Source organism: Hylobates moloch, unplaced genomic scaffold (genome assembly GCF_009828535.3).
Source record: "Hylobates moloch isolate HMO894 unplaced genomic scaffold, HMol_V3 SCAFFOLD_12, whole genome shotgun sequence".
NCBI classification, from domain to species: Eukaryota; Metazoa; Chordata; class Mammalia; order Primates; family Hylobatidae; genus Hylobates; species Hylobates moloch.
In genome coordinates, this window is record NW_026652287.1 from 53,934,741 (window position 1) to 53,961,190 (window position 26,450).

The 26,450-nt window shown below is 40.7% G+C and overlaps 2 protein-coding genes across 2 annotated transcripts in view; one reads left to right on the forward strand and one right to left on the reverse strand.

The window, feature by feature from the left end:
- LOC116478780 (putative zinc finger protein 66) overlaps positions 1-23,096 on the reverse strand; it is a 32,238-nt gene extending 9,142 nt beyond the window's left edge. The window contains 3 exon segments of the mRNA XM_032170283.2: positions 5,514-5,609; positions 6,732-6,858; positions 22,962-23,096. Coding sequence (XP_032026174.1) covers positions 5,514-5,609; positions 6,732-6,858; positions 22,962-22,964 — 226 coding nt within the window. The 5' untranslated portion in view covers positions 22,965-23,096.
- LOC116479550 (E3 ubiquitin-protein ligase RNF4-like) overlaps positions 1-26,450 on the forward strand; it is a 265,307-nt gene that overhangs the window by 49,632 nt on the left and 189,225 nt on the right. The window lies entirely within an intron of this gene.

Here is a 26,450-nt window from a genome sequence, read left to right on the forward strand (position 1 = left end):
TTGTCTGTCAAGGGCTGGAAAGAGGGTAAAATGAGCAGTTGTTACTTAATGGGCATTGAGTTTTAGCTTTACAAGATGTAAAGTTTCCAGAAGCCTTTTGCATGACAATGTGAATATAATTAACATGCCTGAAATGAACAGCTTTTTTTTTGAGATGGGGTCTTGTGGGCGGCAAGCCACCCAGGCGCCGAGGCAAGAGACTGAGGATACGAGCTTTTCCAGTATAATAAAATATAAAACAAGAATAGTCATACCAGATATAGATTTTAGATATCATTATGTATGAATACCATTAATCATTAATTGGTAGTAATTACTCTTTATCCCAATATTATAATAATCCCCGCTCTATAATTATAATCTAGTAAAAACCAGGCCATACAGAGATAGGAGCTGAGGGGACATAGTGAGGTGTGACCAGAAGACAGGAGTGTGAGCCTTCTGTTATGCCTGGACAGGGCCACCAGAGGGCTCCTTGGTCTAGAGGTGATGCCAGCATCTGGGAAGATGCCTGTTGCCAGGCGGACCGTGGTCCAGCGGTAGCAAAATGTGTCAAGGAACAACACCCGCTACTTAGCAGACCGGGAAAGGGAGTCTCCTTTTCCCCGGGGGAGTTTAGAGAAGACTCTGCTCCTCCACCTCTTGTGGAGGGCCTGACACCAATCAGGCTTTCCCACAGTTATCCGGAGGCCTAACTGTCTCCCTGTGATGCTGTGCTTCAGTGGTCATGCTCCTAGTCCACCTTCATGTTCCATCCTGTATACCTGGCTCTGCCTTCTAGATAGCAGTAGTAAATTAGTGAAAGTACTAATAGTCTCTGATATGTAGAAATAATGGCATACGCTGTCTTTCTCTTTGTCTTCTCTCTCTCTCTGCCTCGGCTGCCAGGCAGGGAAGGGGCCCCTGTCCAGTGGACATGTGACCCACGTGACCTTACCTATCATTGGAGAAGGCTCACATTCTTTACCCTGCCCCATTTGCTTTGTATACAATAAATAACAGCACAGCCAGACATTCGGGGCCACTACCGGTCTCCGCGCATTGGTGGTAGTGGTCCCCCGGGCCCAGCTGCCTTTTCTTTTATCTCTTTGTCTTGTGTCTTTATTTCTACACTCTCTCGTAGCTGCACAAAGGGAGAGGCCCACCGACCCTGTGGGGCTGGTCCCTACAGGGTCTCACTGTGTCACCCAAGCTAAAGTGTAGTGGCACAATTTTGACTCCCCCTCAATCTCCCAAGTAGCTGGGACCATAGCTGCACACCACCTTGCCTGGCTATTATCAATTTTTTTTATAGAGGAGAGTCTCCATATGCTGCCCAGGCTGGTCTCAAACTTTTGGGCTCCAGGTATCCTCCTGTCTTGGCTTCCCAAAATCCTGGGATTACAGATCAGAGCCACCACCACGCCTGGCCCTGAAATGTACACTTCAATAGATTTAAGATGGTAAATTTTACATTGTGTGTTTTTAAGACAGTTTTTTTAAAGAAAAACTGAAAAAAAAACAACTATGTTTTTTTGAAAATTACTTCAAATCACAAAATTGTTTCTCATATGAAAGGAAATACATATTAATCACTAAACACATGGTAAAACTAAGACTATCCCCATGAGTACTCACTTAGACAAGAAAAAACTACCATGGAAAATAAGCTAAGAAAGAGTATAAGATAAGCCATAACTAAAATTAGGGTCATATTTATAGATAAACAGACATACATATGTAACCTGATTGTGATAGACATGCATAATTTATCTCTTAAACCTCAAATCGACTTAAAGTGTACAAGCAGAATTGCAAATTGTCTAAAATTATAATACATAAGTAAAACCAAAACACCCAATAAACTAATGGTAAGAAACCTACACTGAGGCCAGGTGCAGTGGATCCTAACTGTAATCCCAGTACTTTGGGAGGCTGAGGCGTGCAAATCACGAAGTCACCAGTTCCAGAACAGACTGGCCAATATGGTGAAACCCCATCTCTTCTAAAAATACAAAAATTAGCCAGGTGTGGTGGTGCATGCCAGTAGTCCCAGCTACTCAGGAGGTCAAGGCAGAAGAATCACTTGAGCCCTCGAGGAAGAGGTTGCAGTGAGCCAAGATCATGCCACTGCACTCCAGCCTGGGTGACAGAGCAAGACTCCATCCCCCGCAAAAAAAACCTACACTGAAAAAACACACTAATATAAAATTCAAAACAATAATAAAAGAAATGTTTACTCATAAAATCTAGCATGCAACATTGATGTATTATTAAAAAATTGTCAGGCCAGGTGTGGTGGCTCACAACTGTTATCTCAACACTTTGGAAGGCCAAGGCAAGCAGATCACCTGAGGTCAGGAGTTCAAGACCAGCCTGGCCAAGTTGGTGAAGCCCTGTCTCTACTAAAAATACAAAAATTAGCCAGGGGTGGTGACACATGCCTGTAATCCCAGCTACTTGAGAGACTGAGGCATGAGAATTGCTTGAACCCGGAAGGTGGAAGTTGCAGTGAGCCACGATCACACCACTGCACCCCAGGCTGGGTGACAGAGTGTGACTCCATCTCAAAAAAAATAAAAATGTTTCTAGGTAACTGAAATATTTAACTGTTAGTGTGTACTCACTAAATGCAGGTATTTTGAATCATTGGCATGCACTGTGTGGCAGTAAAATTTCAGAGAATATGCAATATAATTATAAATAGAAGATTCTAATGAGAAACTTAAAAATTAGCATTTTAAGGAAACTAGAGTTACTTTTAATGTTTTAAATATATGGTATTCTTACACAAAATAAAACTGCTATAATCAAACTTTAGAAGCAAAGAGTAGCCTTACATTGTTAAATTTAAAAATATATAATTTGCAGAATAGGGTTAGACCCTCTGATATGTAAAACAAATATTGAGAAACTATGTTATTATTTAGATATAGGCTAAAAAAAGATGAAAATCCTTTAATTCCTTTTTGCCTGCAGCAAACTTAAATTTATAAGCAACTATTTTAGTAATATGGGTCCCTATGAGTTATCTAATTTACTTCAGGCGTACCATGCAAATTCTAGCATATTATCCTAAATATCTGAATCTAAATTTACAGACAAATCTGAAAGAGAAAATAGAAAGTAAAAATGTATAGGGAGAGTGACATCAGTAAGATGAAAAGATTAAAAGTCCCTATTTTCATATTCCCTTACAGCAAAAAAAAATTCAGCCATCTCTGACAAAAATGCCTTTATGAGAGAAATAGGCATTATGGCTCACACCTGTAATGACAGCTACGTGGTACATTAAGGTTGGAAAACTGCTTCAGGCCAGGATTTTGAGACCAGCCTGGGTTATGTAGCAAGACGCCGTCTCCAAAATACGCGCCTCTAAGAGAGATTTGAGATCCAGGGAGGCGGTTGTGAAATGCTGCTAAAGCTTAAGATTGAGAAGTGTTCTCTTCAGAAGGGAACCTGCCCTTAGTCAGGTGGGAAACTGCAGGACCCCTACTCATGGCTACAGACCAGGATAGGGTTCAGCCAACTCGGTCCCACTAAGAATTCTGAACTTACTCTGTAACCAACCCAAACTCCTCCCAGTCAGAGTCTGGCAGAGGTCCTGCCATTCCAGAGACCTGGAGGAAGGCACCCATTTACAGCAATGTAGGCAGGCCTGCAGACTTTGGACTTTACTGGGGTCCCTGAAGTGGTTCAATGACTCAGTTTCAGTTACCTGAGCCACAGTTTATGGTCAGTTCTGCCTACATAGAAACCGACACAATTGGGCAGGGTGCGGTGCCTCACGCCTGTAATTCCAGCACTTTGGGAGGCTGAGGCGGGTGGATCGCCTGAGGTCAGGAGTTCGAGACCAGCCTGACCAACATGGAGAAACCCCTTCTCTACTAAAAATACAAAATTACCCAGGCGTGGTGGCTCGTGCCTGTATTTGCAGCTACTTGGGAGGCTGAGGCAGGAGAATCGCTGGAACCCAGGAGGCAGAGGTTGTGGTGAGATGAGATCGCACCATTGCACTCCATCTTGGGCAACAGGAGCAAAACTCCATCTCAAAAAAAAAAGAAAAAAGAAACCCACACAGTTCCCTGAGGAATTGCTTCTAAAATCAGTTTATGAACACTTGAAGAGGTGTTTACTCCATCAAATTCAGACACCAATACAAAACTATACTGTGCCCATTGTCAATGCTTCTATTTGAATGTAGTAATGGAAGTATGTGGCAGAAGAATTATTCACAGAAATAAAAAAATCCAGCCAGGCGTGGTGGCTCATGGCTATAATCCCAACATTTTGGAAGGCAGAGGCGGGCAGATCGTCTGAGGTCAGGAGTTTGAGGCCAGCCTTGCCAACATGGGGAAACACCGTCTCTACAAAAAAAAAAAAACAAAAAATTAGCTGGGTGTTGTGGCGAGCATCTGTAATCCCAGCTACTCAGGAGGCTGAGGCAGGAGAACCGCTTGAACCCAGGAGGCGAAGGTTGCAGTGAGTCAAAATCACACCATTGCACTTTAGCCTGGGCAAAAAGAGTGAAAGCCCCTCTCAAAAAAAAAAAAAAAAGTTGCTGGTTGTAGATCACACAATTTTATATTTAAAAAACCATAAAAAGTACATTAAAACCTGTCTAAACTAATAAATACACTCACTAAATTAGCAAAATATAAAATTAAACACACAAGTATGTGTATAGTTTCTTACACTTAAACTATCTGATGAGGAAGAAAAAATCTTATTTAATATAGCATTAAATAAATTCCTGAGAAAAAATTAACCAAGGAGGTAAAAAAGTTTACAATAAAAAAATAAAAAATTAGAAGATCAAAATTAATTTTAAAATATTTTATGTCTATGAATTGAAAGAATAAATATTATTACAGTATCATATTATCCAAAGTGATTTATAGACTCAATAATCTTCCTATTAAAATTGCAGTGGTTTTTTTTTACAATAATGGAAAATACAATTCTAAAATTTACATGAAACTAAAATAAACTTTGAATAGCCAAAGCAATCTTGAGGAAAAAGAAGAAAGCAGGATATTATGCTTACAATTTCAAACTATATTTCAAGACTATATAGTAATAAAAATAGAATGGACTATGCACAAAAATGAACAAAAAAAATGCAATAGAAACTACTACTCTCACACATTTCAGACCTGACACAAAAAGAAAACTAAAAAATAGTTTCAGTTTCTCAAAATCAGGAAGATATTTGTGTGTCCCCAAAACAATGAAAAAGCAGCTGGATTGTGCAGTCTCTTATATGCCATGAAGAGGACTTTGGCTCTCACTGTGAATGTGGAGGAAGCTCACTGAAAGAAAAGTAGAATTTTTAGAGAATTTAAAAGCATAAGACAATATGCCCCTTTGTGAGAGCAAAATTTAAAAAAACAAAAACAAAAACAAAAAAAACAGCTACCCAGGAAGTTCCTTTGAGACACAGCTTCCAGAATCACACCTTAAGGACTGGCTCTCTCTTTGACCTTGGACCTCTTACTGTGTTGTCTGTTGTATTCATTTTCACTCGCACCTACCTGAGGGGTTGGCTACCATCTCATGTCTCTTCATAGTCGAAGGTTTTTTTCCTTGCTCCAGACGGGTGATGAGGTCTGGCTTTGAGACAACAATACCTGTTTTATCAAAAATAAATAACATGAATCTTGCTCACATTCTCCAATTACAAGCTAGTAATGTGCTCAGGAAAGATGATGTGATAAAATATTCTAGTAAATTAATAACAAAATACAAATTCGTAACAGAGATTTCTAAATATTTAGAAAATACTTTCAATTTGCCTGGTGCAGTGGCTCATGCCTGTAATCCCAGCACCTTGGGAGGCCAAGGCAGGCAGATCATGAGGTCAGGAGTTTGAGACCAGCCTGGCCAGCATAGTGAAAACCGACCTCTACTGAAAATACAAAAATTAGCCAAGCATGGTGATGTGTGCCTATAGTCCCACATACTCGGGAGGCTGAGGCAGGACAATTGCTTGAACTTGGGAGGTGGATGTTGCAGTAAGCCCAGATTGCACCACTGCACTCCAGCCTGGGGGACAGAGTGAGACTCTGTCTCAAAAAAAAAAAAAAAAAAAACTTTCAATTTGTAGTTTTCCTAATTTTACTACCTGGTACTACTGAATCAAAAATTGGTGGTGGCAAGTAGATTTTCAGGTGGAAGCTACAATATTTTAAGTCAGTAAATTTCTAGAATTACCACTAATTTAGAGTGAAGAATATAACTCAACTCAGAAATGTGGAAAGTTTGTATTAAGATGAAATATCTTGAAGAAATTTTTTTCTTTTCTTTCTTTCTTTTTTTTTTTCTTCCTTGAGACAGAATATTGCTGTTGCCCAGGCTGCAGTGCAATGGCATGATCTCAACTCACTGCAACCTTCACCTCTTGAGTTCAAGTGATTCTCCTGCCTCACTCTCCTGAGTCCTGGGATTATAGGTGCATGCCACAGCCCCCAGCTAATTTTTTGTACTTTTATTAGAGATGGGGTTTCACCATTTTGGCCAGGCTAGTCTCAAACTCCTGGCCTCAGGTAATACCCCCACCTCAGCCTCCCAAAGTGCTGGGATTACAGGCATGAGGCACCAAAGTAATTATTTTCTAAGTGAACAAATTCTGAAGATTTTCTTGAAAAACTGGATCTGAAACTCTTTTGTAAAAAGAATTACTAACATTCTACAAAAAAGAGAAATAAAACAATTTGTGTATATTATGAATTATATATTAAAGTTTTTCTCACCAAGAAAGACCAGGTTTCTGTAGTTCTCTAACATCACATCCCTATATAAATTCCGCTGTGCCATGTCCAGGCAATGCCACTCCTCCAGAGAGAATTCTATGGCCACATCTCTAAATTGAAATGGCCCCTGAAAAATATACACACACACATTTTCACCAAATGGTTATGGGCGGAATTTTTAATTTGACTTAAGGTGAAATGAGAGAGTAAAGACAACTGGTTCTGACTTACAGGACTGACTAAAGTTATCCTACAAAATAATTTTCAACACAGAAATATTCTCTAAAGTATTCTCTAACTCTGAGAAAAAAGAGGAGCATAAGATCCACAACATCAGTTCATATATTTTTCTAGAAAATAAACTATAAAATTAAGGGCATGAACACAAACATGTACATTTTTGAGTGCTATATTTACATCATATGGAATGAGTTGTGAATATTTTTCAGATGAAAAAGACATGTTGAGTTAGAAGGCACCTCTCAAATTTTAATATGTACAATAAGCTGAAGACCTTGTTATGCAGGATTTTTTTCCAGAAGATCTGGAATAAAGTCTGATTTTTTGAATTTCTAGCAAGCTCACCAATAATGTCAATGTTTTTGGCCCAAGAAGGATATTTTGTCAAACATCAGTAAGTGGAAGAGCCTGTGTTTTTTCCAGTTTTTCTGGCCTGTAAACAAAGATAAGAGCCTTAATTTTCGAAAGAAAAATATGTAGAAAAAAAGAAAAAAGAACAGCTGCCAGATTAAATATGATTGTTTATGCACATCAGCTGCATAATGAAAGTTAATAATGAAGAGAAAAATAATTAGCTATATAGTAAAAAAAAATCTGTCAGAGACCTATTTAAGCAAGTGGAATCATTAACCATTAGCTGCACTAGGACAAATTATTATGATGTGTTAATGCATACAGAAGAACACAGCATCACTGTTGAAATATTCCTTTTTAAAAAAAGCAAATAAAATCTGAATGTAATCAAAAAGAAACATCAGTTTTATGCAAACCTCAAAATACAGATACCTCCTACGTTCTGTAATTTTTAGTAGTAATATTAAGTAGGCTTCATTAACACCCTAGACAGCAGGTATCTCCTAATAATTTTTTTCAGAATTTCTGGGTAATAAATGCCATCACATTTAAATGAGCAATTTTTTCTTTTTTTGAGATTAAGTCTCACTCTTGTCCCCCAGGCTGGAGTGCAATGGTGCAATCTCAGCTCACTGCAACCTCTGCCTCTTGGGTTCAAGTGGTTCTCCTGCCTCAGCCTCCCAAGTAGCTGGGATTACAGGCGCCCGCCATCACGCCAGGCTAATTTTTATATTTTTAGTAGAGACGGGGTTCCACCATGTTGGCCAGGTTGGTCTCGAACTCCTGACCTCAGGTGATCTGCCTGCCTTGACCTCCCAAAGTGCTGGGATTACAGGCGTGAGCCACCGCGCTCGACCTAAATAAGCAATTTCTTAATCCTGTTCGGCATACAGCTAATGGAACACACGAATGGAGCCTCAACATTTTATTTTCTCCGTCTTTACTAAGGACCACAGTTTTCCCCAATAGAAATCTTGAGTATCCACATCTTTCCATGTTCAACAGCCACAAAGGGAACATTTTTAATATTGCAGATCATAAATTCCTGTTCATAAATCTGCATGGCATATAAGAAGTTGTGATGTAGAGAATGAAGAGAAGGCTCTGGGATACAGGAAAGAAATATTTTTCAGAGACCCTTGACTATCATAAGAGTTTTAAGAAGTACTTAAACCAAAATCCTTAGGGAGGAAAAACACAAGTAGAGAAGTAAAAGTTTTCAAGTACTAAACGCATGGGATTCCAGGAGGCAGAGTGGACACAGCTTTTCAGCTGAGGCATGTTTACCTGAAGCCTTTTTTTTTTTCTCTCTTTCTCTATCTCCTCCTTCTCTGGAATTCCTTCTCAGATGAGATTCTCTGGACAAATTACACCTGCATCTTGAGAATATGCCTTTAAAGGTGTCAGTACCACATCTTTACCAGCTAGCATGACATCAATTGGCAGAAAAAGACAGAAAAATCCACCCATTTCTGTCCTTTAAAACAGAAGAGATTCAGGAGCAATGAGCTGCTCGATGAAGATGAAAATATAAGTTTCTCCTTTCCTGTCCTCAGGTGCCCTCCCCTGCCACAGACACCAGCAATTTCTGCCACAGTAATGGAAATATGCACCACAGTACCAGTCCCTACCAAACCCAAACAGAATAGGCCCCCTGACCACCCTTTAGGGCAAAGGTGGAACTTAACTCTCATGAATGTATTTTGAAGCCTTCATACTTGATTCTGGCCTCCCTTAGAGTCACATGAGGCCCTTCATTAAAACAACGTGGATGCTTCCACCCACAACAATAAACAGAAGCTGTGGGGAGGGCACAAGAGGTTTCTGCAAATTGGCCATGTGATCCTCATGAGAAGCCTGGGCTGATAACCACTAAGCTAAGCATTGCCTCTCAAGCTTTAACCAGCTTATAAACCACTTGGTAATTTTGGCCCCACTTTATGTACTGTGATTTTGCAGGTTTGAAAAGGGTCTATGAATGGGTGTTTTAAACAAGTCGCCTGTCAATGCTGATGTTGCTCCCCATTGGCGCATTATTTACATTAGTTAGAGAAGAAGGCACAGCACAAGATCCCTTACACTTAACACTCTTGTCACAGCCAAATACTTCTAGTACAAACAAGGACAACCCATCTCCATCCTAAAGTTTTATATCCTTTGCTGGCTCTTTAAAGTTTACAGAGGAAACAGAAGGCAGCAATGTCTGAATAAGTCTGTATTTTAAAAACAACATGTACACATGTACTAATGCAATGTTTATTAAGCAGGTACTATGTGCTCAAGAGTATGATAAACAGCACTGTGCTGGGCATAACACATTATGTGATTTAATTCTCATAACATCCTGGGAGCTGGTACTAAGGGTTTAATAATTTCCAGGATTTAGAAAAAGGGCCCAGCATCTTTATTTCTTTTTCTGTTCCTGTCATCAATTTTTTTTTAATTTTAAGGAATAAAAGCTAAATACAGACAGATGAAAGAGATACAAAAAGAGGTTAATGTAGTTTAGACAAAATTTCATTCTGTTTATATTTACTTTTTTGTGACTTATGGAGCAACTACTGGATCTGCAGGAATAGAAAACAAGTGTCTAAATAGAATGTCTCTGCAAGCACTGGTTTTAATAGAACATTTAAAATCTAGGACCCTAAAATACATACTTTATTCATCCCATTTATCTGTTTTTGGGTTTCAGGAAATTGTGAGCACCAGCCCTAGAAAGGCAGCAGGATTCACCAGCCAAAACTCTCATCTCTTCTAATCAGTTCTCTGAGGAAAGACTCCAAGGTATGGTCAGACCAAAATAAGGCCTCCAAAAAGGGTGAATCTGAACAGGTCTCGGGCAGGGTGGGGATGCTATGTAGAATTCTTCCCCCTATGCCACTGCAGTACTACCAGTTTTGTTTTTTCAAAGGTTACCTAAAAGAAAAACTTAAATCCCAGAATTTCTGTAATTTTAATATTTTCTAGCCACTGCCCTGTCAACTTTATGCTACATACTAATACGCAATTTAAACAAATCCTTTAAGGTTTTCTAGGGTAATTTTTTTTTTTTAATAGATGCAGTCTCACTCTATTGCACAGGCTGGAGTGCAGTGGTGCCATTTCAACTCACTACAAGCTCTGCCTCCTAGGTTCAAGTGATTCTTCTGCCTCAGCCTCCCGAGGAGCTGAAACTACAGATGTGTGACACTATGCCCAGCTAATTTTTGTATTATTATTAGAGATGGTGTTTCACCACATTGGTCAGGCTGGTCTCAAACTCCTGACCTTGTGATCCACCTGCCTTAGTCCCCCAAAGTGCTGAGATTACAAGCATGAACAACCATGCCCAGACTTTCTAGGGTAATTTTATTAGAAAATAAATATGTACACTTAGCAAGGTAAAAAAAATAGAAATTATATGGCCAAGCATGGTGGCTCACACCTGTAATCCCAGCACTTCAGGAGGATGACGTGGGTAGATCACAACATCAGGAGTTTGAGATCAGCCTGACCAAGATGGTGAAACCCCATCTCTACTAAAAATGCAGAAATTCGCTGGGCGTGGTGGCCAGCACCTGTAATGCCAGCTACTCAAGAGGCTGAAGCAGGGGAATCACTTGAACCAGGGTGGCAGAGGTTGCAGTGAGTCAAGATCACACCACTGTACTCCAGCCTGGGTGACACAGACTCCATCTCAAAAAAAAAAAAAAAAAATTATAATAACAATCCTTCTGTTCATAAATATGCCTTCAGATGTAGACATCAGAAGTCACAATATAAAGAAAGTAGACTAAATAAAGCCCAAGATTTTGGACACATGTATTTATTGTACCAACCATATGATGCATAATTCAATTATTTATCCAGTTTGCTAGTCTAGACTAAACGTTTCTGGATTGGAGGAACCGTGACTGCTTCATGTTTTTTTAATGGCTATATGAAATTGAAGCAACTAGTTTATCTATTTGGGTCTCCAGATCTCCTCCTTCTTTATCATCCAAGTAAGAGGAAACTGGAGAAACTCTCATCTGGGTACCAACCAAAGACACCTCTTTTATGAGGGGATGAACAAACACAGATGACTCATTTCTCATACACTGAGACAGAAGCAGAATTAACCACTCTTGTCAGTCTAACGCAATTCTGCTCTGAACATCCTCAAATGCCTCAAAGACACTAGGTGATTTTGAGGGAATTCCCAGTGACCCTGGGCTGATGGCCCAATGATAAGCCAGGCTGGAGAGACTCAGGCTGATTCTAAATAGAAAATGGAACTGCCCTGGTGTACTCCAGAACCTGGAACACCCGTTCTGATTTGCTAGCTCTTGAGTAAAGGAAAGAACAAAAATAACTCTTCTCCAGTATTCCACTTTACAGGTAATTATAGTGGTGATCATGGCTCTGGATACATTGTGGCCTTGACCTCTCACGCCTAAGATGCTTATTTACACTTACGAATTCTGCCATCAGATTCTATTTTCTCCTGGAGCCGCCCACATCACTGTAGCAGGTCAATGAACAAGATGTGAAAAATCTCAAAGAGCCACACTCCCAAAATGGGGCTGATGTTTAGGTTGACATCTCACAACACAGAAAATGCCTTTTGTTAGTTTTCTGTACATTTTCCATCCAAAGTCCAGGCTTTTTTGTAAATCCCAGGCAGAGGCCAGACCTTAATTGCAGATTCTAGGTAGGATCAACCTGGCTCTGCATCTTTTGATGTTATAGCAAGTGGAATACAATCTAAGTAGAGATCCCCTCATGGAGGCTGCTCTAGCACATTCTAAATGATGTCTATTAAAAAAAAAAAAAGGCTGACACAACATGAACATAAGTAGACAGTTTATTTGGGTCAAGTTTAAGGATTATAACCTGGGAGCAAAGATTCAAGTTGCCTGGAATCTACACTTTAATTAGCAGCAATTACAAGAGGATTTGTAAAGACAACAACAGAGGGACAGAGAGTGGGCTGACACAGAGTTGTTTTTCAGAAATTTTTATTTACAGAAATAACATTGATTATTAATTAGATATATATCATAATGGTTTAGGGTATAAAATATAGTGTCCAGGCCAGGCTCGGTGGCTCAAGCCTATAATCCCAGCACTTTGGGAGGCCGAGGCGGGCAGATCACTTGAGGTTGGGAGTTCGAGACTGGCCTGACCAACATGGAGAAATCCCGTCTCTACTAAAAATACAAAATTAGCTGGTCATAGTGACATACGTCTGTAGTCCCAGCTACTGGGGAGACTGAGACAGAAGAACTGCTTGAACCCAGGAGGCAGAGGTTGCAGTGAGCCGAGATTGTGCCATTGCACTCCAGCCTGGGCAACAAGATTGAAACTCCATCTCAAAAACAAACAAACAAAATATAGTGTCCAATGTGGCATTATTAGTGTCATTTATAGCTACTTGTGCCAATAGGGAACAGTTTCAAGAGATTAATACATAGTTAATAGGGGGAGAAAGACATAACTGCACTTTTATTTTAATGTCTCTCTGAGTTTGATAACCAAAAGGACTTGCATTTTTCAGATAAAAGTTTTTTATTTCTCATCCTCAAGACCTGGATTCAAAATTTGGAGCTGCAGATTTACGGCCTGAATAGCTGGAGTAGCAGCAGGTGTTAGCTGCACATTTGTGGGCATTTTGGCAAGAGGAGGAAGAGGAAAGTGGAGATTCTCATGTCTCTATGTCTACTCAATGCACACATGTTACTCTGATTGGGTTTCTGGGCTCCATATTCTCTGAATCAGTTTCAGGTCTGAAAATACAAGAGTCAGTGAAAGAGGTAAAATGATTGATTGCTGCCGGTGAAGTCTGTAGAAATTTGGTCTAGCCTCTCTAGAAGTGATTGTAGAGAACTCTAGATACCAAACAGGCAGAGACACAATTCTGCCTGCATATTTAGGGGACAGCATGCACTTTGCTGCACAAGTATAAGTTGACTGGAAGCCTGAGCGGGAAAGTCCCCTCTAGAGTAAATCCTGGTTGGCACCTTACGTGTTTATATCATGTCTGGTAATTCTAGACAGTGTTTGGAAACAATAATTAAAAGAAAAATTGGGCTGGGAGTAGTGATTCACACCTGTAATCCCGGGACTCTGGGAGGCCGAGGTGGGCAGATCAACTGAGGTCAGGAGTTTGAGACCAGCTTAGCCAACACAGTGAAACCCCATCTTTACTAAAAACATGAAAATTAGCCCAGCACAGTGGCAGGTGCCTGTAATCCCAGATACTCAGGAGGCTGAGGCAGGAGAGTCGCTTGAACCCAGGAGCTGTAAGTTGCAGTGAGCTGAGATCATGTCACTACACTCAGCCTCAGTGACAGAGTGAGACCTCTATCTCAAAAAAAAAAGAAAAATTTTCTCCAGCCCCAGAAAAAGAAAACGGTTTCTTCAGCCCCAGAGAAAGAAAATGGCTTTCTTACAAAATTAAACTTGAAAGTGACATACATCATAGTCAATCTGCTTAACAGATTATAAAGGTGGAAAGATGGTCACCATAATTAGTCCACAAGTAGAAGAATTTATAGCACCATGTCATATATAGTTCATCCTAAAACCACCTGGAGAATGAAGAGGGCATCTGGGTATGCTAATTGCTTATATTCAATGACAAATAAGCTTTCCACTCTTCAGAACAGGAGGTAGTTTAGCAGCTTGAAGCCAGGTGCCTGCTGAAGGTAGGCTTTCACTCTGCTACAAAAATGGTTGAATAGGATTCTATCTTTTTGGCTATTTACATTTTAGAGTAGTGGCTCTGCACTCCCTGGCACTGGGCTACAGCACTCCTGCTGGTGTCCTCCCTTGACCTCTACTATCTGCCACTGAGGCACAGCCCAGAGCACAGCTCACATTTTATGTGAACTACATTTGCCACAGCAACACTCTAGTGTCACAACAGAGAGTGAGGCCTGAGCTGCAGGTGGAGAGGCTGCAGGTGGAGAGCCTGCAGGCCTCCTGGGTAGAATTCTATCTTTACAATAATGAAACTGGGAGCAGTGTTTCAGCCTCAGTTTCTACTTATAATGGTGACATGGAAAAAATATTGAATTTCCAACATGAGTCCAGATAGAGATAACATCGAAAGTTCTCACTGTGACAGCCCACCTCATTCAGACACCACGGGATACTAGTAAGGCTTCTGAAACAGACAAAGCATTGGAGAGAAAAACAGATCTCCATCTGAGCAAGATTATTTTGAGAGAAGAAAGTTAAAAAGATCTTAAGAAAAAGGTCAGATTAGATATAAGATTGTTCAAGTCAGCCAGAAAATATTCTCCTAAAAGAAATTTCTCTCTAAACACTCAAAGTGCATAGCTACTTTCACCATGAGAAACATGAACATTAGGAAGGGGGCAGATTTTCAGAAAGAATAATTTTACAAAGTTTCTTTTCCATCTCTGCTGCTGTCTCATCTTCTAGCCGTTGAATGGGGGTTCTATATTGAAATACATCTGACAACTTCAAACGACACTTTTTGATGAAGAAATAGAATCTGAATGTGTTCACATAGTGGAATATATTAGAACTTGCAACAAAGCTAACTGAAGAGGTATTATGGTGTTGGGGTGGCCATATCACCTGTCTTTATTTGTCCTGTAATAGGAACATACCAATTTAGTGAAATAAAAGATAACTAAATTTTGTTTACTCATTGTTATTCCTATTGAATAAAGTAATAAACATGTCAGACAAATATCTACTGTAATAATTTGGTAGTAAATTTTCTCTGGCTATTAGATATAAATATCTATGTATGAATAATTTTAATGAACTAGTCATAATATATGTACTATTTTTAAAAACTGTAACTATACTTCAGTTAAAACACTTTATATTTCAAAAATATAAATTACAATATTAAAATAATGATTTAAGTGATTCAAAGTAAGTATTGTGGCTTTATATTTATATTGTAGAAAATACTGTTTATGGCTCACCCCTGTAATCCCAGCAATCTGGGAGGCTGAGATGGGTAGATACTTGAGATCAGTTCAAGATCAAGCTGGACAACATGGTGAGACCCCATCTTTACTAAAAATACAAAAACTTAGCCAGGCATGGTGGTGTGCGCTTGTAATCTCAGCTACTCAGGAGGATGAGGCAGCAGAATCACTTGAATCTGGGAGGCAGCAGTTGCAGTGAGCTGAGATCACGCCACTGCACTCCAGCCTGGGCAACAGAGTGAGAGTCTGTCTCAAAAAAAAGGAAACACTGTTTAATTTATATGAATGCAGATTGTCTACAAACACTAAACATAACTATGCTAATTGTTCTGAAGTAATAAAAATAAATGGAAAACAAGGTACAACTACAGACTCCACTGTTGAGTTCATGCATTGAACTATTCTTGCATTTGCAGTAATAGTACTTCAGCCTGCAAATATTGGATAATTACCTTGGATAATCAGGTTTCAAAGAAACTTAGTATCTTTTAGTCTTTATCATTCTGTATTGCTAACTTTAATTTTATCTTTCTTTGTGCTATGCTTCTGTGTGCTCTTAAATGAGTTTTATCTAAATAAATCTGTGTCTACCTTAAAGGACTAAAAATGAAAAAAATAAACTTTTCAGAAGCAAAAACAAAGCAATAAATCTGAAGTACCAGATAAAGATAATCTGGAGTCATAAAAAATGAAAAAGGTTTATTTAGCTGTTAATATGATTTACATATATTTTTAAAAAGCAGAGAAAAATATCTACATATAATCTAAATCCCTTAAGAACAGACAGAATAGCAAAATTTGTTTTGGAACTTTTTAAAGAGTTTTTGAACTCTTGGACATCCGAATTTTTCACACTGTATGCACTTCAAGGAATGTTTATGGGGAAAAAGGAGAAGAGAGAAAGATGTTGTAAAAAATCCACGAGCGCACAAGACCAATGCAACAGAATAGAGAGCCCAGAAATAATGCCATCCTCCTATAACCATCAGATTTTTGACAAAGCTGACAAGAGGAATGTGGGAAGAATTCTCTATTTAACAAATGGTGCTAAAATAACTACCTAGCACTATGTAGAAGACTGAAACTAGGTCCCTTCATTACACCATATACAAAAATCAACTCAAGATAAATTAAACACTTAAATGTAAACTTAAAATTATAAGAAAATCTGCATGATAACCTAAGAAACACCATTCTAGACACAGAAACCGGCAAAGACTTCATGATGAAGCTACCAAAAGCAATTGTAACAAAAGCAAAAATTGACAAACAGAACCTATTTAAACTAAAGCGCTTCTTCACAGCAAAGGAAACTATCAACGGAGGAAAAATACAACCTACAGAATAAACGAAAACATTTGCAAACTTTACCTCTGACAAAGGTCTAATATCCAGAATTTATTAAAAACTTAAACAAGTTTGAAAGAAAAAACCAAACAACCTCATTAAAATGTAGGCAAAAACACGAACAGATGCTTTTCAAAAGAAGATATACACGTGGCTAACAAGCATATGGAAAAAATGCTCTTTACTAATCACTAGAGAAATTAAAAGAAAACCAACAATGAGATACCACCTCACACCGGTCAGAATGGCTATTTTCAAAAAGTCAAAAAATAACAGATGCTGGCAAAGTTGCAGAGAAAACAGAATGCTTATACTCTGCTGGTGGGAGTGTAAATTAGTTTAACAACTGTAAAAAGCAGTGTGGCGGTTCCTCACAGAACTAATAACAGAATTATCATTTGACCCAGAAATCTCATAATTGGGTATATACCCAAAGAAATATAAATTATTATATTATAAAGACACATTCACATGCATGTTCACTGCAGCACTATTCACAATAGCAAAGACAAGGACAGGCCCTAAATGCCTATCGGTGGTAGACTGGGTAAAGAAAATATGGTATGGTCAGAAGCAGTGGCCCATGCCTGTAATCCCAGCACTTTGGGAGGCCAAGGCAGGTGGACTGCCTGAACTTAGAAGTTTGAGTCCAGCCTGGACAACATGGCAAAATCCTGTCTCCACGGAAAATACAACAAGAAAAATTGGCCAGGTGTGGTAACGCCCATGTGTAGTCCCAGCTTCTTGGGAGGATGAGGTAGGAGAGAATTGCTTGAGCCTGGGAGGTTGAGGTTAAGGTAAGCCAATATCATGCCATGGCACTCTGGCCTGGGCAATAAGTGAGACTCTGTCTCCAAATATAAAATAAAATAAAAGATTTAGTCAAAACAAAATACGGTACATAAACATCATGGAATACTCTGTGGCCATTAAAAAAAAAAATCATGTCCTTTGCAATAACATCAATGAAGCTGGAGACCATTATTCTTAGAAAACAAATGCGGAGGCCTGGCGCAGTGCTCACACCTGTAATCCGAGCACTTTGGGAGGCCGAGGTGGGTTGATCACTTGAGGTTAGGAGTTGGAGACCAGCCTGCCCAACATGGAGAAACCCTACCTCTATTAAAAATACAAAATTAGCTGGGCATGGTGGCATGCACCTGTAATCCCAGCTACTCATGAGGCTGAGGCAGGAGAATCACTTGAACCTGGGAGGTGGAAGTTGCGGCGAGCCTACATCACACCATTGCACTCCAGCATGGGCAACAAGAGTAAAACTCTGTCTCCCAAAAAAAAAAAAAGAAAAAGAAAAAGAATGCAGAAACAGAAAACCAAATGAATGTGTTATCATTTATAAGTAAGAGCTAAATAATAACACATGAACACAAAGAGGAGAACAACAGACACTGAGGCCTAGTTGAGGGTGGAGGGTGGGAGAACTCAAGAGGATCAGAAAACATACCTGTTTGGTGCTATGCTTAGTATCTAAGTGACAAAATAATCTGCACACCAAACCCCCATGATATAATTTTACCTGTAAAAGAAACCCACATGTGTACCCCGAATCAAAAATAAAAGCTAAAATAAAAAATTAAATCCCTGGGCGGGAGAGAGTGCAATGTAGGTGAGAGGACTGATTTTTGCTACAGATAGTGGTCCCGATGCAGCTGTACTCTGATTTAGTTCTGTGTGCAGGCAGATGAGATTATGAACAGCTAATCCAAAATGGTAGGTTGGTGGAGAAAACAGGTTGCTGCTGCAGATTTAGTGTCTGCAGATGGGGATATGCCAGGAGACTTGTAGAGACTTGTGGGTTCTTGGCAAGAAACACTAGGATCAAAAATGCCGTGGTGAAGTTCCTGAGGGTGATGCCTACTCCTGGGAGGAGTGTGGACATGTCAATGTCTAGTGTGTCTGTTTGTGAGTGGGTGGGAATCTTGTGGTGGCAGCTGTGGGAAAACGGAGTCTGTCATCAGAGCTCCTTCCCTCTCTCTGTCACCCTGGGAGAAGACCTGAATCACAGGACAATGGGCAGTGTGACAGCCTGTGTATGGGAAAGCAGAGCTCCCATTCCCAAACACCTAGAGTTTTATTCCAGGCCAGGCCTCTGTGATATCTTTTTGCTGGCACCAAATCTGTAGAGTTTGCTGAACATTAAACAATCCTCCGACACCAACTTATTGTCTAACATTTGAATTCTGACACCACCCAGAGTCAACACAGACCCTGATTCAGGGCTCAGTCCCACAACACTGTTCTCACTGCAGATGCCAGTCAAAAACCCCATGGGCCCATCTATGCTTCTGAGCTACTGTTTAAAAACTTGGGAGTCCCATAACCTCACTGAATTTTAATAATCTGGTAGAGTTACTCACAGAACTCAGCAAAACACCGTAGTTATGTTTACTAGTTCAATATGTGAGATGCAGCCCAGGAAAAGCCAAATGGAAGAAATGCATAGAACAAAGAAAAGAGATGGGGAAAGATGAAACACATAGATAATCCTGGGAAGTATCTGTGATTAATACAATTCTCCATCCTTTGTGTGCTCCAGGAACAATTTATGGAAAGAAACACTCTTCCCATTATGACTAAGATAGTGCTCTTTTCTTACCTATCACACAGGCAGACACACGATCTGCACATTTTCTCCTTTTTCTCATTAAAAAAATCAGCTGAATTTGTCTTCAGTGCTCAAAATAAAATATTTTTTCACTTTGTCACCCAGGCTGGAGTGCAGTGATGCGATCTTGGCTAATAGCAACCTCCACCTCCCGGGTTCAAGCAATTCTCCTGCCTCAGCCTCCCAAGTAGGTGGGATTACAGGTGCCCATCGCCGCACCTGGCGAATTTTTGTTGTTTTGGTGTTTTTTGTTTTTTTTTTGAGATGGAGTTTCACTCTCGTTGCCCAGGCTGGAGTGCACTGGCGCAATCTCGGCTCACTACAACCTTTACCTCCCAAGTTCAAGCGATTCTCCTGCCTCAGTCTCCCCAGTAGATGGGATTACAGGCATGCAGCACCACACCTGATGATTTTTTTTTTTTTTTTTTAGTGGTGATGGGGTTTCTCCATGTTAGTCAGGCTGGTCTTAAACTCCCAACCTCAGGTGATCCGCCTACCTCAGCCTCCCAATAATTTTTGTATTTTTAGTAGAGACAGGATTTCACCACGTTGGCCAGGCTGGTCCTGTCCTCAGGTGATCTGACTGCCTCGGCCTCCCAGTGCTGAGATCACAGGCATGAGCCACTGGGCCCAGACTAAAATAAAATATTTCTTAATGATACTTTTCTTAAGTTTATTTCCCTCCCTCAGGCTCCTGAACTTTGAGCTACCCTCAGTCGGAGTCAGCATACAACCCCATTTTATGTCCCTCCTAAGAACATGCTGATTTCAGGGTAAGACATCCTCTGATCTAAAATCTGACTTTTTCACTCTCCATTTGCCATTCACCCCCCACCTCCTTTCTAATCTTGTTTACCCTTCCCTAAAAAAAAAGCCATTTTCTGCCTACATCTTTGCAAGCCATAAAGATCTTATATTTAGTTGGTACTTTCTCCTGTTGCAATAATTTTTTGGAATTCTTTTTTTTTTTTTACATAAATCTAATGTTTTTATTTTACAAAGTGTAGAAAGTGCTGCAAAACGTAACGACTTCATCATCAGTAAGACCCTCTCAGTTTCCTTTCATCTTAACCTCAACTGCATCTGCCTGTGGATCCCCAGCTTTCCAGGGCTCTGTAGCTTCTCTCAGGATAAAGGCTCCTTCTATGGCTAGAGTGATCAGGCTGGGACATCTGGAGGGGAGGCTCCCCCAGAAAAAACTAACTGAGCCTTCAATAACATCCAGTTGCAGGCTTAATATTAGCCTTAGCCTGGAGTCACTAGGTTCAAGCTTTAATTTCCATGTCAGAATTATTCACTTAGTTTTTGAAACTGTTTGAAAAATCCAGGGAAATTACTCAAATGCAGTGTTTACATAAAGGAAGGAAATTTTAAAGTTCTTACATTTGTTTTTTTTTTTTTTTTGAGACGGAGTCTCGCTCTGTGGCCCAGGCTGGAGTTCAATGGCATGATCTCGGCTCACTGCAACCTCCACCTCCCGGGTTCAAGACATTCTTGTGCCTCAGCCTCCCAAGTAGCTGGGAATACAGGTATATGCCACCACACCTGGCTAATTTTTGTATTTTTAGTAGAGATGAGTTTCACCATGTTGGGCAGGCTGGTCTCAAATTCCTGACCTCAACCTGCCTAGGCCTCCCAAAGTGCTGAGATTATAGGCATGAGCCACTGCACCTGGCTAAGATGCTTGCATTTTATACCTCTATAAGAAAAGCATATATATCTACTTATTTCAGACAATATATGTATTATTTTATTATTTATCTTAAAAATAATGCAGTAGGCCAGGCACGGTGGCTCACGCCTGTAATCCCAACACTTTGGAAGGCCAAGGTGGGTAGATCAGGAGGTCAGAAGATTGAGAACATTTTGGCCAACATGGTGAAACCCTGTCTCTACTAAAAACACACAAAAAATTGGCTGGGCATGGTGGTGCACACCTGTAATCCCAGCTACTTGGGAGGCTGAGGCAGGAGAATTGCTTGAACGTGGGAGGCAGAGGTTGCGTGAGCCGAGATCATGCCACTGCACTCCAACCTGGTGACAGAGTGAGACTCTGTTTCAAAAAAAAAAGTAAATAAATAAAATAATGTAGTAAAAAATTAGTCATATGGGAACACTTCTAGAAGGTACCATGTTTCATCACTTACAATTTAGCATTTAACTCAGAACTCAAGACAAAAGGACATAGAACTGAGATATTCACTGCCACTAATTTACCCTGCAAAAAGAGGAACTAATGTGTTGATGAATCCATGTAACTCATCAATTATCTACCACATTTTCCTGTGGAAATATATTCATTGTCTACAGCCAAAATGGAAGAGAGATTTTCCCTATATTTTTCCTTGGTAACTAGCATTCCTGGCAAACATGGTGAAACCTCGTCTCTGCTAAAAATACAAAAACTAGCTGAGAGTGGTGGCGCGTGCCTATAGTCCCAATTATTGGAGAGGCTGAAGCAGGAGAATTGCTTGAACCCAAGAAGTGAAGGTTGCAGTGAGCCGAGATCTGACACTGCACTCTAGCCTGGCGACAGAGCGAAACTCCGTCTCAAATAATAATAATAATAATAATAATAATAATAATAATTAATTGAGGAACATGGGGTACACTTGAGGCCTTGCTTGGGATACATGTGAAAAATGCCAGGAAAATCAGTCCCCTGTGGGATGTGAAAATAATTAAGTGGCAGGCAATTAGACTGAAGAGGCTCTAGTCCCCGGATTCCTACTTCTAAAAAAAAAAAAAAAAAAAAAAAAATCTAAGCTCAAGTGCATTTTTTGGTAAATTACTACATTAGGGGAAACAAAATTCAGAATTAAGCAACTATAAACTGCCAATTAAGCTCTAATTACATAACCAGGAAATTTCCACCTTGATTGTACAAATTAAGAAACTACATTACTAAACCTAACAAATTACTGAATTTGGTTTTCTTCATCACGCATTTTATAATGTCTTTTCTTCAAGCCTCTCCCATGGATCACAAACTGCAAACTATAGCTGGGTGCTCTACAATTCTTGAATCACTCTTTGATTAAATTGTTTGATATTTTTGCAGTGACTCTCATAATTTTTTTTTTTTTTTTAGACAAGAGTCTTGCTCTGTCGCCCAGGCTGGAGTGCAGTGGCAGGATTTCAGCTCACTGCAACCTCCGCCTCCCGGGTTGAAGCGATTCTCTCACTTCTGCCTCCGGAGAAGCTGGGACTACAGACATTCGCCATCACATCCAGCTAATTTTTGTATTTTTAGTAGACAAGGGGTTTCCCCATTTTGGTCAGTCTGGTCTTCAACTCCTGACCTCAAGTGATCTGTCCGCCTCGGTTTCCCAATGTGCGGGGATTACAGGCGTGAACGACGGCGCCCGGCCCCATACAATTTTAATAGCAGAAAAGAGAAACTGTGAACCCCACAGACCAAAGCTCTTCCCATTCCTGAACCCGCACCGCGAGTTAGGATTCTCCCCTGCACAATCTGGGAGAGACGCGGCACTGCGGGTGCAGAGCTGCCCACAGAGCGCTCCAGGCCAGGGCACAGTCACTGCGCCGGGAAGCGACAGGACGCCCGGGGCCAGGCTGTCAGCGTGCCGCCATCTTATGGCTGAACGGGACTGAGGCCGAACCGGGTAAGGAGAATTCGGGGTGCAGACTGTGGAGCTGACTGCGGGGAGGTCTGAGTCCCACCACAGCCACTTCCCCTCTCTCGGAATCCTGGACCGACATTCTCACCATTTCTAGGCTTCAAGAGGGTCCTGGCGTCTTAGCTGTGGATCTCCCAATACCTGCAGGTCACAGGGCCACAAAGGCTGGGCCTCTAGGAGCAGAAGACACACAGCACCTAAGACAAGACCTGGAGCTCCAGCTGCAGCTAGAGACAAAGACCCCGCCAAATCCGGAAGCCGTCCTGTTCATTCCAGCTGCGTGCCTGATTGGACGGTTTCCAGCCCAGCGTCCCTGATTGGCTAATGCTTAAGGTCCCGCCCCCTCAGACACTGAGTGACAGAAGATGTGATCAGCTGCTGGGCGGAGTGAAGAAAGAGTGACAGCCTAAACTGCAGCCTTTTGAGGCAGGGCTTCCTCCCAGAGCTGAGCCAGGCCCATGCCAGAGCATGGAAAAATTTTATCTCTTTTTTACTCTCTGTCTTGTTGAATGTATTCAAAGGTGAACAGAAGTATTTTGCTGTCGTATTAATAAGACATAAAATTTTTGTTCAAGAGAAAATCAACTTTTACTTTGGTAGTAGTGTATTAACAATTAAAGCTAATTTTAATAAAACCTTATAAATATATCAAATTTGTCATTTTTGACCACTCCAGATTTACATATATATTTTGTAATCTCTGTAATTTTTTTATCTATTTATATTTTATTTTTATCCACATTCTTTTTTTTCAATTTGAAACAACCTTTAAGTAATTTCAAACTGCTATAGGAGATAGAAAGAAATCATTTAGGGTCAGGCACAGGTAGCTCATGCCAGTAATCCCAACACTTTGGGAGGCCAAGGTGGGTGGATCACTTGAGGTCAGGAGTTCAAGATTAGCCTGGCCAACATGGTGAAACCCCATCTCTACTCATAATATAAAAAGTTAGCTGGGTGTGGTGGTGCACATCTGTGGTCCCAGCTACTCCGGAGGCTGAAGCAGGAGAATCACTTGAACCCAGGAGGTGGAGGTTATGTAACGGCCCAAGGGGTTCATTTTGCCCTTTGCCTAGACAGAGCTGATTCATCAAGACAGGGGAATTTGTGAAGGAAAAGTTAAGTGTTAAATTTGAACTCAATTGAATGTGGACATGATGGTCACCAAGTCCCAGAACAGGTCCTGTGAGCCCCTGAGGTGTTCATCCAGCGCTGTATCAAAGAAATATCTATTTCATTCTATTCCTATACATTAGTTATTGAAAAACAATAGACAATCACAAAAACAAGTTGACCCTTTTGTGTTCCTTGAGGCAAGTCCCAAATGGCCCTCCTTACTGGGCCTTGTGCTAAACAACTTGTTACAAAAGAGCTAGGGTCCCAGACTGCCCTGAAGCTTCATGAAACTTCTCCTTGTCTGTGCATGAATGGGTGGCGACTCTGGAGCCCAGACTGTTGCTTCCCACTCAGTTGGTAATCCTCCATAGTCTGGTGAGGGTAAATATATATATATATCTTTCCCATCTCCTCTTCTTACTGCAATTTGCTAATTATATCAATCTGTGTATTATATTTATTTGCTTATTATATCATTAGTTTATTCTGTCTGCATTGATATTGATATGGGATAAAGCTTGTTTACCCTTAAAGGTATCGTGTGTGTGTCTTTTCTTCTCCCCTCCCATGTTTCCCACATAGAACATTTTTGGCATCACAAACAGGATTTGAAAACAAAAGTTTGCCCCTTTTTGACCAGAAGGATAGGGCTGGAGGCTCAAGGACTTCCCATATCCTGGGATGGGATCACTCCTAGTTCTCCTTCTTTGTGATTGAATGGTCCAGGGGAACTGGCCTTTGTGGGAATTGGGAATCTAAATTAGTGCAATTTAAACCTTTGACTATGCTTGAAGTGCTACAGGGGATTCCAGTCACCAGAGGAGATGCTAAGGGAATCTCCCAAAGTGGATAGTGTTTGATTGCTGCTTATAAGTTAATGTGTCAAGATAGGGGCTGGTTGCTACAAGAGAAATGTAAGCTGGAAAAGGAAAATGCTAATCTGACTTCCAGACTGGCCCTGGCCCAATGCCAGTCAATGTCTTGACTGATCAGGCTCAAAGCTATCAGCCTATTGCTGAAAAAAGCAGCTGTCCAGGTGGCCCGGTCAGGGTAAAACTGAAGAACTAGTCAGCTGGGGCTTGGAGCAGGTAAAAACCCAGTTCCCATCTCAAAAATGGGAAATTAAGCCTAGTAAAATTCAAGGACCGGCACAAAGTGTAAAATTCTTTGGCATCCTATGGAATGCAAAGAAATAGTCCACTTTACCAAAGGCTAAGGCTAAAATACTATAATTTGCAACCCGTACCACTAAGAAGGAGGCCCAGAAATGTATTGGCTTGTTTGGATTCTGAACACATCGTATTCCTTACTTGGGTAACATTTTACAACCTCTGCATGCAGCCGCTAGAAAAAGGTATGACTTTCACTGTGGAGAGAAAGAGAGCATGGCTTTTGAACAAGCTAAACAAGCAGGCAACTGGCCCTGGATCTATGGCCTATACAGGATGGGCCAGATGAACTTTGAGTAACTGTCCTAGATCCACATGCTAATTGGAGCCTTAGGCAGAAACAAGATGGGAAGAGGATACTTTTCGTGTTTTAGACCCAGAGACTGCCAGAGGCTGGAAAAGCTTATTCCCCTTTTGAGAAGCAATTGTTAGCTTGCTATTGAGCTTTGCTGGAAATAGAACACCTCTGCTTCAACCACGCTGTCTTTATGAGGCCTGAAATTTCTATTATGACTTGGGTCATGAGTTCCCCCAAAACCCACCAGATAGAGCATGCCCAAGAAAGTAGCATCATAAAATGGACATGGTACATACAAGACCAGGCTAAGCCAAAACCCAATTGAGTATCACTTTTACATGAGGATACACAAAACCTGCCAGCTCAGGAAATCACCAAGCAAGCCCTGCAGATAGGGAAGGAAACCCCCTCACTCCCACCCAATAGGGCAAATCCTTTGAAGAACTAAGCCCAGAGGATCAGAAACATGCTTGATTTACAGATGGACCTGCCAAATACATTGGTGGGACCCGATGCTGGAAGGCCGTGGCTTATAATCCTGTTAAAAACATAAGCATTCCTGATGAAGGAAGGGGTGGGAGCAGCCAGTTGGCTGAACTAGTAGTCTTTCCTCTAAGCTATTCAGGAGGAGGCCAGAGGGATTTGTTACTTTTATACCAACTCTTGGTCAGTAGCAAATGGTCTTACTACCTGGGTGCCCCAATGGCAATGAAACAAATGGTCAATGGGGAATAAAGAGGTTCGGGGAAAACAATACTGGTAAGGTATCTGAATCCTGGTGCACACACTACCATCATCACTACGTTCCATGTTTTGTTGTGTTGTTTTTTGTTTTTGAGATGGAATCTAGCCCTGTCACCAAACTGAAGTGCAGTGGTGCAATCTCAGCTCACTGCAACCTCCACCTCCAGGGTTCAAGTGATTCTCCTGCCTCCACCTCCCAAGCAGCTGAGATTACAGGCACAGGCTGCCACGCCCAGCTAACTTTGTATTT